The sequence below is a fragment of the Drosophila guanche genome, unplaced genomic scaffold, assembly GCF_900245975.1.
Source record: "Drosophila guanche unplaced genomic scaffold, DGUA_6, whole genome shotgun sequence".
Classification (NCBI taxonomy): domain Eukaryota; kingdom Metazoa; phylum Arthropoda; class Insecta; order Diptera; family Drosophilidae; genus Drosophila; species Drosophila guanche.
Window position 1 is genome coordinate 384,229 of NW_022995759.1, and position 16,076 is coordinate 400,304.

General features: G+C 37.7%; 1 protein-coding gene and 1 long non-coding RNA gene across 7 annotated transcripts in view; one reads left to right on the plus strand and one right to left on the minus strand.

Annotated features, from left to right (window-relative positions):
• The first annotated feature begins 966 nt into the window (after positions 1-966).
• LOC117590677 (eukaryotic translation initiation factor 4 gamma 3) overlaps positions 967-16,076 on the plus strand; it is a 22,953-nt gene continuing 7,843 nt past the window's right edge. Inside the window, exons 1-8 of one of the 6 annotated variants that reach the window (XM_034283555.1) lie at positions 967-1,146; positions 1,637-1,689; positions 1,772-1,961; positions 6,153-6,875; positions 9,241-9,888; positions 9,999-10,185; positions 10,248-10,359; positions 10,426-10,478. In XM_034283555.1, coding sequence (XP_034139446.1) covers positions 1,884-1,961; positions 6,153-6,875; positions 9,241-9,888; positions 9,999-10,185; positions 10,248-10,359; positions 10,426-10,478 — 1,801 coding nt within the window. In that variant the 5' untranslated portion in view covers positions 967-1,146; positions 1,637-1,689; positions 1,772-1,883. Of the gene's footprint in view, positions 1,147-1,636; positions 1,962-6,152; positions 6,876-9,240; positions 9,889-9,998; positions 10,186-10,247; positions 10,360-10,425; positions 10,479-16,076 lie in introns of those variants that run through there. The other 5 variants (XM_034283553.1, XM_034283556.1, XM_034283559.1 and 2 more) reach the window with 5 other exon arrangements.
• LOC117590678 lies at positions 9,909-10,491 on the minus strand. Its single transcript, XR_004574321.1, has 2 exons — positions 10,241-10,491; positions 9,909-10,179 (listed from the first exon to the last, which is right to left on the minus strand). It is a non-coding gene; the product is annotated as an uncharacterized LOC117590678 (long non-coding RNA).

Sequence of the window (16,076 nt, forward strand, 5' to 3'; positions counted from 1 at the left end):
ATTTGAGTATTATAACTCATATAAATATGTGCTTATTTATGGAAATCCATGAAACGATACCCTTTTCATATTCCGCAGTTTCAAAATATTACAGAGAATTTGCATTTGGCTGGGAATAACATTTGCAGACTTTTTTGATTGGTGGATCAGCAAGGATGTGCCAAGGAATATTTGCGCCCGTTGCAAAGTTGTAAAACGGCGCCTCCAAGTACCCTTCCTAGTCAAAACTGGGTAGTTTTGAGTCCAAATCGCCGCCTTCGCCCCTTGGCACGACCCTGTGGAGCAGTACTTGGTCCCAAAAGGAAAACAACTTAAAACATTTTGTTAACAGCCCAGCCGGGTCTGTGTCATGGCAACATGAAGATACTGGCGTTCAAATAAGTTAAACAAATTAGAAATGCAAATAAATTCAATATAAGCTCATTAATCTATAATAATTGTTATTTTTTTTGCAGTTTGATGGCTTGAAGCTCGTTTAGAAGGACGGTGGTCATTTGTCTTTCAACTTCAGTGGCATTGTTGCATCTGTTTGATTGAGACTATACTCTCCGTTTGCTTGGAACCCTCTCGGAAATTAAAACAGATCTGTATTTTTCGAGCTGCTAGCAGCATACCAACGAATACCACACAAATACTATGAATACCACACAAATACCATCGATACCACAAAATACTATCGTCTGGTTTTTTACATTATTTCGGCGTGTTTATTTTGTCGATCGGAGTAGAAAGTAACTTGTGCGCACAAAAATTTCTTATCGGTTTCATACGAATATCATCCCTGATATTTTTAGCGGCCCTTTTTTTTCGATCTAAGTACCAGGCTATATCTGAAATATATCTCGATATCTCGATAACCTGCATCTCTGCACACTATTAAAATAAAGTTTTTCTCGGTATATTTTGAAAATATGAAGGTATATTTTGGAATATTTCTGAGGGTCAGGTGGTATAGGTTATCGATAGATCCGCGGTCACACTGAACAGAACACATTGCATGTGGAAATTATAAAAGAAAAGTAGATTTTGGATTAAAAAACAACTAGAAATAGAATATTGTTTATAACTGTTCAATAATACACTTTGGGTAGACCCTTTTGTTTATTGTAAATAATTGCTTTGTTTCGGAACGTGCATATGCGCCAGGTAAATTAAAGGGTAAGACGAGGACTTGCCAACTAAAATTACATGACAATTTAAGCCAAGTCGACGTTTTCGGGTATTTAAAAACATCCTCTTGATGTAATCCTCTTAATCCGGTTCATTTTGTTAAAAGATATTTTCCTTTTTACAGTTAAATATATTAATAAAGACAAATGCACGTTTTTTTTTAATAGTGTGCCTTTGTAAGAGCTTCGCTCTCATTCTTGCTCATTGACGTGCGTCTCATCACCAAACGGCAACGTCGGCAATATTTAGAGCTAAAACGTAAAGATTTTAGACAAGAACTTTAGTGAAGTTAACTATTTGTGTATATATCTTCGTATATGGATGTACTTTTCAACACCTAAAATTTGCTTAAGTTAAGCCCTTCGTATAGATATGTATCTGTGTGTGTACATATGTACACATGTACGTATGTAAAAAAACATCTCTGAACTCTTGGTTACTTTATAGTTAAATAGTCTTTTTTTAGTTTAATCTTGCAGATTAAAAATTTCTGGAAGTAATATCTTGATCCATTTACAGGTAAGAAGGACACAGCAGTGTAAAAAAATAAATTGATCGCTCGAATTTTAATTTGATGTACTAATAATTCTGCCTGAGTCAGATGGTTGTGTGACGACCTATTGCAGTGGGCCCGAGATCGCCACAGAAATCGTCAATACAGCTGCTAGATTTACCGTTTGGCGATTTCAATCATACATATAGGATTGTTCGTAATGCAACAAGCTACGCCAAATTTATCAACACAATCCGATATAGCTAAAGCCATGCAGCCTCATTCAGCACAAAATATGGTAAGTGAAACCTTAAGTGGACCCACAAAAACACTTTACTGCAGTATAAAGAACTAGAGATAAATAATTAAATTTCCAGCTTTTATGCAACATTGACTTTGAATAACGTTGACTGTGGCACAATATTTCTAAATTCGAAATCTTGAAAATGGATAAGCTTTATTAATACTCTGTTTTACTTATATTATTTATCTTATCTCAATCTGTGGGGTTTTTCTATAAATGAACGTCCTACGAAAAGTTGTAGCTACGCTTGTGTATGTACAGTTGCGGAGAAAATAGCACTGTGTGGTACAAAAGTCTTTACTTTGTCAAAAAAATGGTTCTATACAACATTTTTTGCACTTTGCTGTAATATAAAGTATGTTGAAATGTCAGCTATCTTAGAAAAGTCTACTTACTCTCAAAATGTTGGCTGTTCTCAATAATTTAGGATATTTTTCGAAACAAGCGAAATAGAAAGACAACAAAAGTTGCACTAAAAATTGTATTCTATAAAAACATTTCCGAGCCTTGTGAAATATTATGTTTTTAATTAATATAACAATCGGTTTCTTGAGTCGTTTTTAAACAGACGGCTACAAAATATTAGAGTATTACGGATCGTTGAAAGCACTTTTGGGGAATAAAAAAACCAAAGGTCAAAACTTTAGCTCCAGAAGAAGAAACCTATCCTTATGTGAGAAAAATAGTCGGTTCCCGAACTAAAATGATTCGTAATTGTTGTTTCAAATTGCAAAATTGTTGCAAAAACTTTAGATCTTATATGAAACCATGAAAAATACAATCCTTTGAATCACATTAAAATCTAATAATCATGCTGTATTTCGTATTATAGAGATGATACTAGTGCTAATATATATAATAGTGCTAAAATCGATGATGAATCAACAACATGTGTTTGTTAATATATAAAACCACAATAATGCTGCCTTAGAAAATGCCATTGATTTGTGTCTTTTCATCAAAATGATACCAGAAGTCTTAAAATAAAATATTCCCATTTTAATACAACTCTAGTAGCCTATTTTAATGAAAATCTAGGGAAAATTCGTTTGTAATCTGTTTTTGAGCTTTTATTTATTTTATGAAATTAGTGCTATTTTTGTTGCCGCCTAAATACCGGAATAATTCCTTTTCTTTCCAAATATTTCCAACTGAAGCCATCAAAGCATACCATTTCTCTCGGATAAGTTGAATTAAGCCTCAAAGTTGATATAATAGTTTTAAAAACGTCCATAAGAACCATTGTTTTAACAAAATTTCTCACAGAAAAAAATTATTGTCATGGTGATATTTTAAACGCCGCAGCTGTACATAAGAATGACTATGGGAAAAATATATTTCCCGATTAACCAGAACGAAGGGTTCTTAATAAAAATAGTAAACATTCGACTTCTTTGTAAAAAGGTTTTTTTTTGTAATAATTATTTTGAGTACCAAAAGTATATTCGCAATCAATCGAATAGACTCAAAGTAAAATAATAGACAAAATCTTCAAAAACGTAAATTTTTTTTTAATAATATTTAATTTTTTGTGAACATTTTTTTTGAAAAGCTTCGTAAAATTCTTCATTATTTAAAACTGAAAGGGATTTTAACGAGTTCAAATAAAGCTTGCTGCAGTCGTATTTGTTTCCACCATGTAATGTTTTAAGATCCTCAATTTGTCAAAGAGAATCATATTCTATACTTAAAAGCTATCCCGCTATGGTCCCACCCATGGTAAAATTAGTAACAAGGACGTCGTCAGCTGAGTGGAGGAGCACCAGCTTATTCACCACGCTCTCTCAGCTCTCAGAGAGGCAAGCGCTAGAGAGAGATAGCAAACGTTTTACGTTCTGCACTCTTCGCTTCTTCGTGCGCTACACAACCTCTTTCGTCGACGTTTGGCAAACGACTGACAAGCTGGTGTTCCTCGAATGAGAAGGCACTGTGGTGAATCCGTCACCTTGTTACTAATTTCACCATAGTCCCTCCCATATTCTGATCAGGACAGAACTGTACATAGTGATATGTTTCGTATTATAATTTTTAACAACACTTATTTATCTATTGCCATGGATCTTATCTGCCAGTAATAAGTGTAAAAAAAATTCGGATCAATCGAATATTTGTTCTCTTTTACATTTTTGTTAAATTGTGATGTTTATTTGGATGTTTCCCTGGCTGAAATGTCTCTGAACTAGTACTAGTACCAGCAGAAAAGCCTCTTTAACTGTTCTACCTAGTTTTCGTAAATTTCGTATTTTTTTTTTTAGAAATTACGTTTTTTTTTATAGAGGAAATATGAAATTGCGTTCACGACCAAATCAAAAAACTTAGTTTATCTACAAATCAAACCCCCCTACCTCTAAAATAAGCATAACAAAAAATACTAGCGTTTTTTAATTCTTAAAATAAAAGTTTTGCCAAAGAAACAAATTAAATATCGTCAGACAATTTCTAAGCCCCATATTTTTTAGAAAAAGTTGGTTTGGTTCCTTCAGGAAAAATCGTGTCGGGAAAATGTGTCAATAGAGAATACCCCCAAATAAGCAATAACGAGAAGGGTATTGTGAGACGCGGCGTTTTTTTTTTTCAAATTTTAAATTTTTTCTTCATCCGTCCATCTACATCTACATACTTGCCACGCCAGCACGCTCTTTTAGCTCGCCCCCCTCCTCGGCTCTGAGGACTACACAAAACAGATTGTAGATAAGAAAATGTGCAAAAAAAAAAAACAAAACAAAAACTGCTGGGCGGTGGGTGCAGCCACTGAAAATTAATTTCTTCATTCTGGTTATAATAATGATCCAATCTAATCCCAATTCGGCGATCTGATAGGTATACACTGACAAGCAAAACTGTAACACGAGTTCAAGACTCTCAAACGGTCAGTATCTTCTCTTCTATTAGCCGCAGCCTCAAGATCTTGGCCTTGTTTTGTTGGTGACTTATTTAACTATGTGTTTTAAAAATTGAAAGACATTTGATAGTCAGTTACAGAATTGCACTGCCGTTATAATATAAAAATAATTTTATTTAAAAATTTTGAATAATGTTGGTTTCTATTTTTGTACCTGGTACTTGAAGAGTGAATAGGGTATATTTGTGCGAATAGCGGTTGTATGTAACGCACAGAAGGAAGCGTTTCCGATCCCATAAAGTATATATATTCTTGATCAGCATCAATAGCCGAGTCGATAGAGCCATGTATGTCTGTCCGTCCGTCGTGTTGAGCGCCTAGTACTCAGAGACTATAAGAGCTAGAGCCACCAAATTTTGCATCCAGACTTCTGTATGATCACACTATTACAAGTGTATTTAAAAAATTAGCCCCGCCCCCTCAGAAGGGCAAAATCCTCCCTAAAATTTTTAAGATAAAAGAAAACTAAAAAAGCCATTCCGTAGAGAATGACCATATCTATCAGATCACCAAATTGGTATCCGATTGGATCATTATTATAGCCACAATGAAGAAATTAATTTCCAGTGTCTAAACCCACCCTGTCCCGCAGCTTATATTTGTTTTTTGCACATTCTCTCATCCACACTCTAGTTCTGCATTATGCGGCCTCTGCCTCTGCCGTCCCTCTGCCTCTGCCGATTTTTAACCCACCCTGTCCCGCAGCTTATATTTGTTTTTTTTTGTATGCATGTGCTGCCTCTGCAGAATGTGTGTGGGCCTAGGGAAGGGGGGCTAGCCAACGGAGCGTGTTAGGGTGAGAAGTGTTGTAGATGTAGATGACAGATGAGGAAAAATGTAAAATTTGTTAAATAACCGCTAAGGTACAGATGTAGTACTGAGTGCCGGGTATAAAAGTTGTGACGCGTAAGCAGCGTCTCACACGTCCCTTCTCGTTTTTTAATGCACGCGGTATTATGCACATTGACTAACTTCAGAATTGTTATTGGATAGATTTAATGAGAATTTGAAAAAGAAACGACTTTATTTGGACAAGAAGCATAGTTGTTAAGAGGGACAATGCAACGGTGCAGACATGTCCAGAATGGTCAATCGGAATAGCGGGTGTCTTATAGTCGGAATGGGCGACTTTCTTGGCATTCTTTTAATTTTATATTTTTTAAATGTTCCTTTATGGATTTCGTTACTTTAATTACTTTTCACCTTATTTAAAAAAAATGTATACAGTTTGCTTTTAATTTCATAGTCCAGAAAAACATCTCAACTCTTGTGATCTGTTGTAGATATTGCCAGCCAATAAAAAGTCCAAAAAGTATGCTCCACAGGTGCCGCCCACAAAGCCACAGCCTCTTCAGCAGTCCCTTCAACAGCAGCAGCACAGCCACACGGCGTCACAGTCACAGTATCCGATAAGCAAGACTTACAATGTTGTTTCAATACTAAAGACTTCAACGCCGAGCACTCACCAGTCAGCCCTCTTGACGCACCAGCAGCAGCAGTCTCATCACCTCCAGCACACGCAGCCACAACAACAGCAGCAACAAAGTTACGCTAACGTTGTGAACAGGCCCATGGCAGGAGCAGGCCCAGGACCAGCAGGATCTCAGCAGTCCACTGTGCTGTGCAACGGCGCTAATATAATGACTGTGAACAGCTGTCCTTTGAATCCGGGGGAATTGAAATCTACAGCTATTTACAATATATCAAGCCACCGGGCGTTACCTGGTGGCAGCCTTGATGGGAATCTTCGATTCATGAGCGTTCCGGACATGAATAAAAATGGGAACTGCGTCGGCAGTGCTACGGTAGCGGCCAGCAACAACTCCCCCGCCGGAGTGGGCAACGGCTCTAGTACTGGAAGCACCATTGGTGTCGCTATTGGTGCAGCCACCGCTGGGACATACATGCACGAAAATAATCTTGTTGGTGTCGGCGTAGGCGTCAGTTGTATTGATACTAATAGGAAGTTCGATTTCAAAAATAATAGCTATCAAACAGCGGCAGAGGTAATCCATCGGAAAAGCACACATGGCATTCGATCGCCTTGTGTCTTCCACACCAAGAAAATAATTGAAATGAACTTTGTATTAGTGATAAAATGCCAAAGACTTCTTCGGCGTATCGATTAATTTCCGGAAAACTGTTCATTTGGCAACCAACAAATACTTTAGATTTGATTCTAGTGATCCGTTTTTTACATACAACCATACGATTATTTTTAAGAGTGTCTAGTAATAGATGATGCAGATGAAGCTCTGAAAACTATTGCGAAGTTTACGCTGATAGCTTTTTTTCTCTTTTTCCTAGAAACTTGTAGTTTTCAATTAAGAAATTGTAACTAAAGAGTATTCTGGAAGAAATAAATAAAATGAGTTATCAAAGTAATATTCCCAATAGTTATATATGTATATTTGAAAAGGTTGGTGCCTCGGCACCAACACTTACCTAAATTCAAAGCTATGGTATCCTCTTTAATGATTTCAATCATTTTGAATAATTTCTTCAGTCAATTACCCAGAAATTACTCACACACAACTTGCACAACTTAAAACAAATGTTCCAGTGAATATTTTGTGTTATTTATTGCAAAACACTATCTTATTAATCAATCAGCAAATTTTTAAGTTGCTTTCTTGCTACCAGAAAATACAAAGCAGAGTGAGCGTCAAAAAAAAACTGAAATATTCTGATCTGACACTGTAAAAGTGCCGATATCTGTTTCGTTCGGTCTGTTTTTAGCGAGTGATTCGATATCATATACATACATATGTATTTAACAAGACTCGGATTATAATTAACCGAAAAAACCGAATACCGAACCCTAATTTGATTCGATACCCTTTTAATGCAGGGTTCTAATTAAAGGGAGTTGCTCAATGGTCCGTAAAAGAAATATTAGTTTTAAACTTAAAAATAAATCACTTTCGGACTCGTCAATATACATATATATACATATATAATTTAATTATTATCTCTAAAAAACAAAGAAACAAAATAATATATATGTATGTACAGTGATGAGCACTGTTGAGTACATGTTCACCATGACTGACTTTCGATGCCCATAACTTCTAAACACATAATGCAAACTTAACCGATTTTTTTGTAGATATCAACCACTTTGTCCTTAACAATAGACAATCCCAAAAAAATACAAATATGAAGTTTTTAAATAACAAAACATAAAAATCTAAAAAAGCTCGCATGTGCTATATTTTTCACTCTTGAAAATTGTATTTATTTATTTTATTTGCATTTATTTTATATTTCTACACACACATATTTCCCACATTATTTTACATCTACCGGCACCGTTTTCTTGATATGATATCTTTGAAGCCCTTTGCGCGCTTAAGTCAACGATACTGCTTCCCATCTGATTAATTATGGTTACATGTGGACTCATCAGACCTAATAACACGTTTTCAATCATCCGTGGTCTAATTTGAAAGTTTCGGGTTTGCTTTACCATTTTTTTCCGACCATGGCTGGTCGGACGCTGACCCTCTCCAAAAAAATATATACAGTTTTTCGAAATAAGCATCCTTTTGTCTTAAAAAGTCCTTGTTACTAATTTGCGACGTTATAAGCATTGCGACTGAGTCTGTTAGCGCCTTAGGGCGACCTTAGACTTGCTGTTTCGGGACAAAATTACTCATCTTTTCAGATCAGATCCGATTACTTCATCTCAGATCACCACCGATTGACTAATGACAAGTTTTTCAGCAGTATTAGACATCGTTTCTTCAGTCTCAGGCACAACATAAGCACTATTTAACAAAAATTCATTAAATCTACTTGGGTTATTATGAGAAATGTCTTAATTTGATATTAGTATTACTAGAATATAAAAAAAAATATATATTTAACGTCAAATCTGTAAGCATATTGCAAAGTGTAAAATTGAGTACATGAGAGTGTTTTTTTTTGTTTTTTATTTTTCGCTATTTAAAAGCGTTACATTTGTATTTTTTCGGGATTGCCTACTTGTTAAGGATAAAGTGATTGATATCTACAAAAAATTGGTTAAGTTTGAATTATGCGTTTAGAAGTTAAGGTCGACGAAAGTCAGTCATTGTGAACATGTACTCACCAGTGCTACCCACTCTATATAGTATCATCTTTATCATGGCCCTAATGATTGTATATTTAACAGTTCGAAAGTGATTTATTTTCAAGTTTAAAACTAATATTCGAATATTTATATATACAAATATAATTAATGAATACAACGAAAAATGAAACACCAAATATTGTAGTATAAGAAGGGCGGAATATAGTACAAATATTTATATTTTATAGTTTTGACTTCATGTCCAGAACCCAGCACAAACCATGATATTTGGATTGACTAATTTTATACATTTTCAGTACGTGTCAACGGGAAACAACAGTTCAGGGAACTCCCGTTCAAATCAACAAAGCGGTGGCATATTTCGAGGACCACCCCCGGCGTCTAATGCTCCACGTGGCGGTGGCGCCGGCGGCACCCGTCACGTCCATGTACAACCTATGTATCAACAGGCAATACACCAGAATATGGTGCTGCAGCCGTACACTCAATACAACCCGCGACAACAAACATTTCCAGGTTCTCACCTGCAATATCCGCCCGCTCCAATACCCTACTACCAGTACCAGTATATGTCGGCCCTCCAGCAACAGCCGCCGCCACATACCCGTAGCGCCGTAACAGTCAATACGAATGTGGGCAACACCATGCCACCGGTACAGTCCGGGCCCAATGGTCCGCTGGCTGGTCCCGGAGCCAGCTCGACACAGCTGCAGTTGCTTACAAGCACTGTTCAACAAGGGGCGAATACTGTCATTGGTGTGGCTGGACCTGGCAGTGGTGTGGGCCAGGTTGGCGTGGCTCCAATGGTGGGAGTCGGTGGGATGCCAACCAGCGTGCAACCTCCGTCAGTTCAGTCGCAGCCAGCGAATAGACGTCGACGTCAGCATCGTTTGGAAATCATCGATCCGACCACTAAGAAAAATATATTGGACGATTTCGATAAGGCAAGTAAAACTACCATTGATTATTGATTGGCTTCAATCTTGTACGATATTTTCATAATATTATATATATTAAATTATTAATATTACGATTACGATATTCCCCATAACAGAGCAACTCGACTGCGGACAATGACTTCTCGGAGCAAGGATCTTCAGCAACGGTGACGGCTCCTGTCGTTCTGTCCGAAACTCCTATTTGTATTCCAACGCAGGACTCTGTTGGTATACATATTTCCAATAACGTAACACTGCAGGCAGGCACTCCAGACTCTCGGACCAACGTTCCTTATCCTATAGGTGAGAATGCGTTGGGCGTTTTTTAATTGAGCGTTTAATTGTTGATCTCTTTTACTTTCTAGAGCAATTGCCCATACAACGCCAAGATATCGGGCAGACTCCAATCGTATCCGCCATGTCTGATGCACCATCTGTTGAAATATTGCCAACGCCTCAGAAGGGAAGAAGCAAAAAGTACGTATATGAAATTAACAAGTTTCACCTAACAAATGTTTTTCCACTTAACTCAACTTCTTCTAGAATCCCCATAGTCTCTCCTAAAAACGTATCTGAGTCCCCTGTCTTTACCACTTGTAAGTAAACTATATTATTATACTAGTCAAAATAGTAAAAACTTCCTATGTACATGTCGTGGAACATTTGTTATTAAAATTCTCGAATAGGGAATAGCAATATCCACTTTTCGGTTGAAAATGCTGGTTTCTGAGCGCAAGAGGGGTCCTTTTAAGCCAGGTGGTCGGCCAGGTTAAAAAAGGTCTTAAAAAATGTCCGAAAATAAGCAAAGGTAGATCTAGCTTTAAAGAATATAAATTAAGTTTTCGCAGTCTGAGAAAAAAACCTGTTTAGTAGAGAACCCATGAGGAATGAAATACCATGTAGAAAAAGCACTGGAGTTGGCCCAAATAAATATGGATACAGATATTTTGATCCGGAGGAAACCAAATTTTTTTTTATGCAGAAACTTTAGATCTTATTTAAAACGTCTACCAACTGAAAAACATAACCCTTAGACACATATTTATATCTAATAATCATTCTGAGACAAGAATCATGGTATGTGCATGACTTTCGTATTATTAAGGTGGTGAAGTACCCGAGCTGGAATCGATGATGAATCAACATGGCTTGGTTATTATATAATAAAACAATAATGCTGCCTTATATGCATTAGAAAATGCCGTTGAGTTGTCTTTTCATCAGGGAAATGACCCAAAACAGACCAGATAGAGAGCTCTAAGGGGTTTTAAAACAGTGACTCATATGCAATGTTTTCTCTTGCTCAGTCCTCAGATATGAACCATGTGGAAAATCTTTGGGAACAGTTTTAAGAATATGTTTCTTATACGAAATCAAAGAAAAAGTTTGACATTTGGGGGTCCTGCCAGATTTGTGGAGATGAATCCCCCAGGAGAGACGCGAAAAGTAAGGTTACATGTTATGACAACACTCTCAGACTTTTTTTTGCTGCCAACAGCTTTAAAACAAATTATTAACCTTTGAATACAATTAAAGTAAACTATAGTAATTAAAAATTGAGGAAATTTCTTATACATTTGAAGTTTTTTAAGCTTTTATGAAATTGTGCTATTTTTGTTTGCAGCCAAAATACCGGAATAATTCCTTTTCTTTCCAAATATTTCCAACTGAAGCCATCAAAGCATACCATTTCTCTCGGATAAGTCGAATTAACCCTCAAAGTTTATATAATAGTTTTAAAAACGTTCATTAGAAGCATTGTTTTAACAAAATATCGAGAGAAAAAAATGATTTTCTTGGTGCTATTTTAAACGCCGCAGATGTACATACATGTTGTATGTACATATATACATAGGTATACTAGCTAAGTACATGGTATTAAAGCTGAGACGTGTACAAACGCGTCCAAAAACGTTCGGAAACGTTTCCTTCTGTGTGTTACATACATCTACTTTCGACCAAAAATGCAATACACAATGTATACCCTTCCAGTACCAGGTACAAAAAGATGAGATAAATGATTCAATATCCGCGAACCTGTTAATTTTTTTACCCGGTACTCGAAGAGTAAATAGGGTTTATTGTATTTGTGCGAATAACGGTTGTATGTAACGCACATCTTGATCAGCATCAATAGCCGAGTCGATAGAGCCATGTCTGTCTGCACGTCCGTCTTGTTGAGCGCATGGATCTGAGAAACTATAAAAGCTACCATTTTTTGCATCCAGACTTCTGTATGCTCACCCTGTTACAAGTGTATTTAAAAAATGAACCCCGCCCCCGCAAAAGGGCGAAGAGAAAACTAAAAACGCCATTCTGTAGGGAATGCCCATATCTATCAGATATGGATCATTGCAATCAGATATGATCATTATAGCCAGAATGAAGAAATTAATTTGCAGTGGCTATCCCCACCCGTCCATCAGCTTTGCTTATTTTTTGCATATTCTCTCTTTCTACATATGTCTTCTACATCTACATCACTTCTTACGCCAACACGCTCTTTTAGCTTGCCCGCCTCCTGTAGAAAGGCACCCTACTGGGAGGAGAGTGTGGAATGGAAGAATTTGCAAAAAATAAGAAAAAGTGCTGGGTGGGGATAGCCACTGCACTCCGAAACGCTTCCTTCTGTGTGTTACATTTTTTCCCCATAAATACAATATACTCTTAGAGTATCGGGTATACAACAAAATTCCAGGCTGTACCAGTACAGAATATCTTTCAGAATGAAAAAGTACAACAAAAAAGTTCTCCTATTCAAGTGAACAGTAGTGTAAATACTTTATATTGTGAGTAAACTTCCCTTCTGTGCGTAACACATATACCCTTCGACTACAAATCTAATATAACCCTAAACTTTTCTTGCATCGGTTAAAAAATAGCCTTTTTAAGATGACTGTTGGTTGGTTTGACATATTTCTTAATTATTTCTAATGGATTATTATTAAAGACAGGGTGCCTAACAAACTTGTGAAATTTCGCTAGCTTTGGTCGCCGTTTGATACTTAGCGAGGTAAACCCGAATATGCCCCATTATTTTTGGTCAAGCTCCGTCAAGTTGTCCCAAAAATATGCATCTTAATATTCTGCATTTGTTTTCCAGAATCAAGTTCATGTCGTTCAACTCCGCCCCAGAAGTACTAGTAGACCAAATGTAAACAAACCCAAGCGTGAGCCGTGAGCTCTGACCGAACATTAACTTCTCCGTATTTCTAAGGGACCCGGTTTGCACGGAAAAAGACTCGAAACCTTGAAAACATATTTCAATCAAATTAAAACCCAAATTAATCGAAACACAATATGATTTAAATTCATTGCAATAAACGAAATAAATAAAAAATAGTTCGATCAGGACAACGTCCGAAAATGTAGGGTCTTACGCAACTTAATTTGATGAATAGAAACACGAATATTAGGGAATACGTGTGAACAGACTGAACAGAAATGACAATTAAATAAAATCTCTTTCTATATACATGTGTTCTATGTTTTGTCGTTTTTTTTTTTGATTACATTGGCTCTAATCAAAAGTTTGTCCGAGGCAAAAAAAAAAACTTTCGGCATTGCAACGTGGTCACTTCTGGTCAGTTCTGTGTGTGTTCGTTCGCTGTGCGTAGATGAATAATAATTGATGAGAGTGTGTTTAGACCTTCTCTTTTTAGATCGCCATCGACTAGGGGCAGTCGGTCGGCGGACGTCTTTCTATGTTGCTCCGTTCGTAATTCGGTTCGTAGTGAATTGGTTCGATGTGATCACTGTGTCTGGGTGCGTGAGTGTTAGTGTGATTCGATATCTGTGTCTATCTATAGCGCCTAGGCAACAGCGCGACAGTTCGTCGGAAATACAACGCACGTCGAAGATTAATAAAATGCTTATATACATTTACACATTTATGTATACACACAATCGTATTATTTATATACATACGAATGTACATACATATGTATAAATAATGTTTAACTTTTGGGGTGACGCTCGAACCACCCCTCTGTAGATTATTTATTACGTACTAAGGCATATATTAGAATGCTCTTAATTTGTTATTATATTTTTATCCATATTCTTTAATTTACAGTGGCGAGCATTTTTGGATACTTGGCTACCACTTTAAAGTTTAATCGCCTGTAAAATCTGTAAAAATTAGTCAATTTTTCGAATTATTTTATTAATGGCTTCTTTAGTTATTTGGCAATGAAACAAAACAATAATTTAAACAAAAACTATCGGCTTAATTAAAAGTTTTAGCCTTTTGGAGACCAATTTGACAAATTTTAAAGAAGATTTTAATTGTGTTAACCCCATACTGGATATCACCAGCCAGCAGAACGGGGACTCGATGAAAACGGCTAGGTTAGTTTAGGTTGAGACGGTCGTCGGGACTTCACAACCCCGACACACCTAGGCCGGTTTCGGCCCGTTGTGATTCCGCTTGGATCTTTTCCTCTTCTCCTCCCGTTTGTCAGGGTGTCAGCAGTGCTCCCATCCAGATGCTCTCACAAAGTTTGCTATCTTCCTGGGGCTTATAGTAGCCATTTCTGAATTGTCGTTAAGAAAATGTGTGCCCAGATATTTTAACTTCCTTCTACTGAGAGCTGGGCAGGAGCAGAACAGATGTTCTACTGTCTCCTCCTCGTCCTCGTCTCTACACCTACTACAGAAGTCGGTATAGGGTGCACCCAGCCTATTCGCATAGTTGCCTATTAGCCAGTGCCCTGTAAGAGAGCGAAAGACCTATATGCTGCACCTATATCTGTATAGTACTCCTTTATTTTGAGCTTGCAAGTGGCAAGTATTAAGCGGGAGTGTAGTGCCAGATCTGGCCAACTCGTCTGCTATGCAGTTGCCTTCGATGTCCTGGTGTCCCGGGACCCATATTAGGGCTATTATATTAGATTATTATTATATCTCGTGTAGAGATTTGCGACAATTTTCCACTGTGGTCGAATTCGACGAAAACGCGTTTACTGATTTAAGTGCCGCCTGGCTGTCACTATAGATGTTTAGGTGAGTAGCCGCGACTGAGATCTCTTGAAGGCATCTTAGCCTCTTCATTGACTTCATTGACTCAATGACTTCCGCTTGGAAGACACTGCAGTGGTCTGGAAGGCGAAAGGAATGCCTCATATTTAGTTGCCTGGAGTAGATTCCTCCGCCAACTTTGTTGTCTAGCTTGGATCCATCAGTAAAGATGTTGATGACCCCCGTTGGGCCAGGTATGCCCTCGAGTCATTCCTCTCTGGGGGGGATTATAGCCTCGAAGGGGGTGGCTGTGTACTCTCTGGAAACGCAATAATCAGTCCTATGAGGTATTATATTAGTGTCCCTAAAGATCGCTGAGTGACCATATGGTCGTGACGTCCATATTGTTGCCCTTGCTGGCTGTGTCTTTCCTGCAAGGTCTATGCCCTGCAGGCATAGAATGGCATTTAGTGCATCATTTGGTGTGGTGCGGAGAGCGCCACTGATGCAAAGAGTGGCCGTTCGTTGGACCTTTGCCAGTTGAGCGGTGATTGTCTTTTTTGACAGAGCCGGCCACCATACTGTGACTCCGTAGAGCAGTATTGGTTGGGCAACAGCTCGATATATCCATTGGACTATACGTGGGTTCATACCCCATTTTATTTCGATGGCTTTTTTGCAGGTGTATAGGGCCATAGTGGCCTTCTTCACTCTTTCTTTCTTATTTAGGTTCCAATTTAACTTCCTGTCTATTACCAACCCAAGGTAACTGGCACTGTCGCTAAAGGTTAACCTACATTTGTTTAGTGTTGGGGGGGGTTGAGTGGCGGAGTTTTGTACTTTTTAGTGAATAGCACAAGTTCCGTTTTCGAGGCATTTACACCTAATCCGCACGATCTTGTCCATTCTGATAATCGAGCAAGTTTTGTGGTCATAAGATCACAGAGTGTTTGGGGGAATTTTCCCGTTACTTTAGCGGTTTTTTTTTTCAAATTACAAATTTTTTTTTCATCTGTCATCTACAACACTTCTCACCCCAACACGCTCCATTAGCTCGCCCCCCTTTCCTAGAGCCTCACACTGCAGAGTCCCGGCAGAGACAGAGGAATGCGAGAGGCAGAGGCCGCACACTACACGAAGCAGAGTGTGAATGAGAGAATGTGAATGTGTGTCGCTAAAGGTTAACCTACATTTGTTTAGTGTTGGGGGGGGTTGAGTGGCGGAGTTTTGTACTT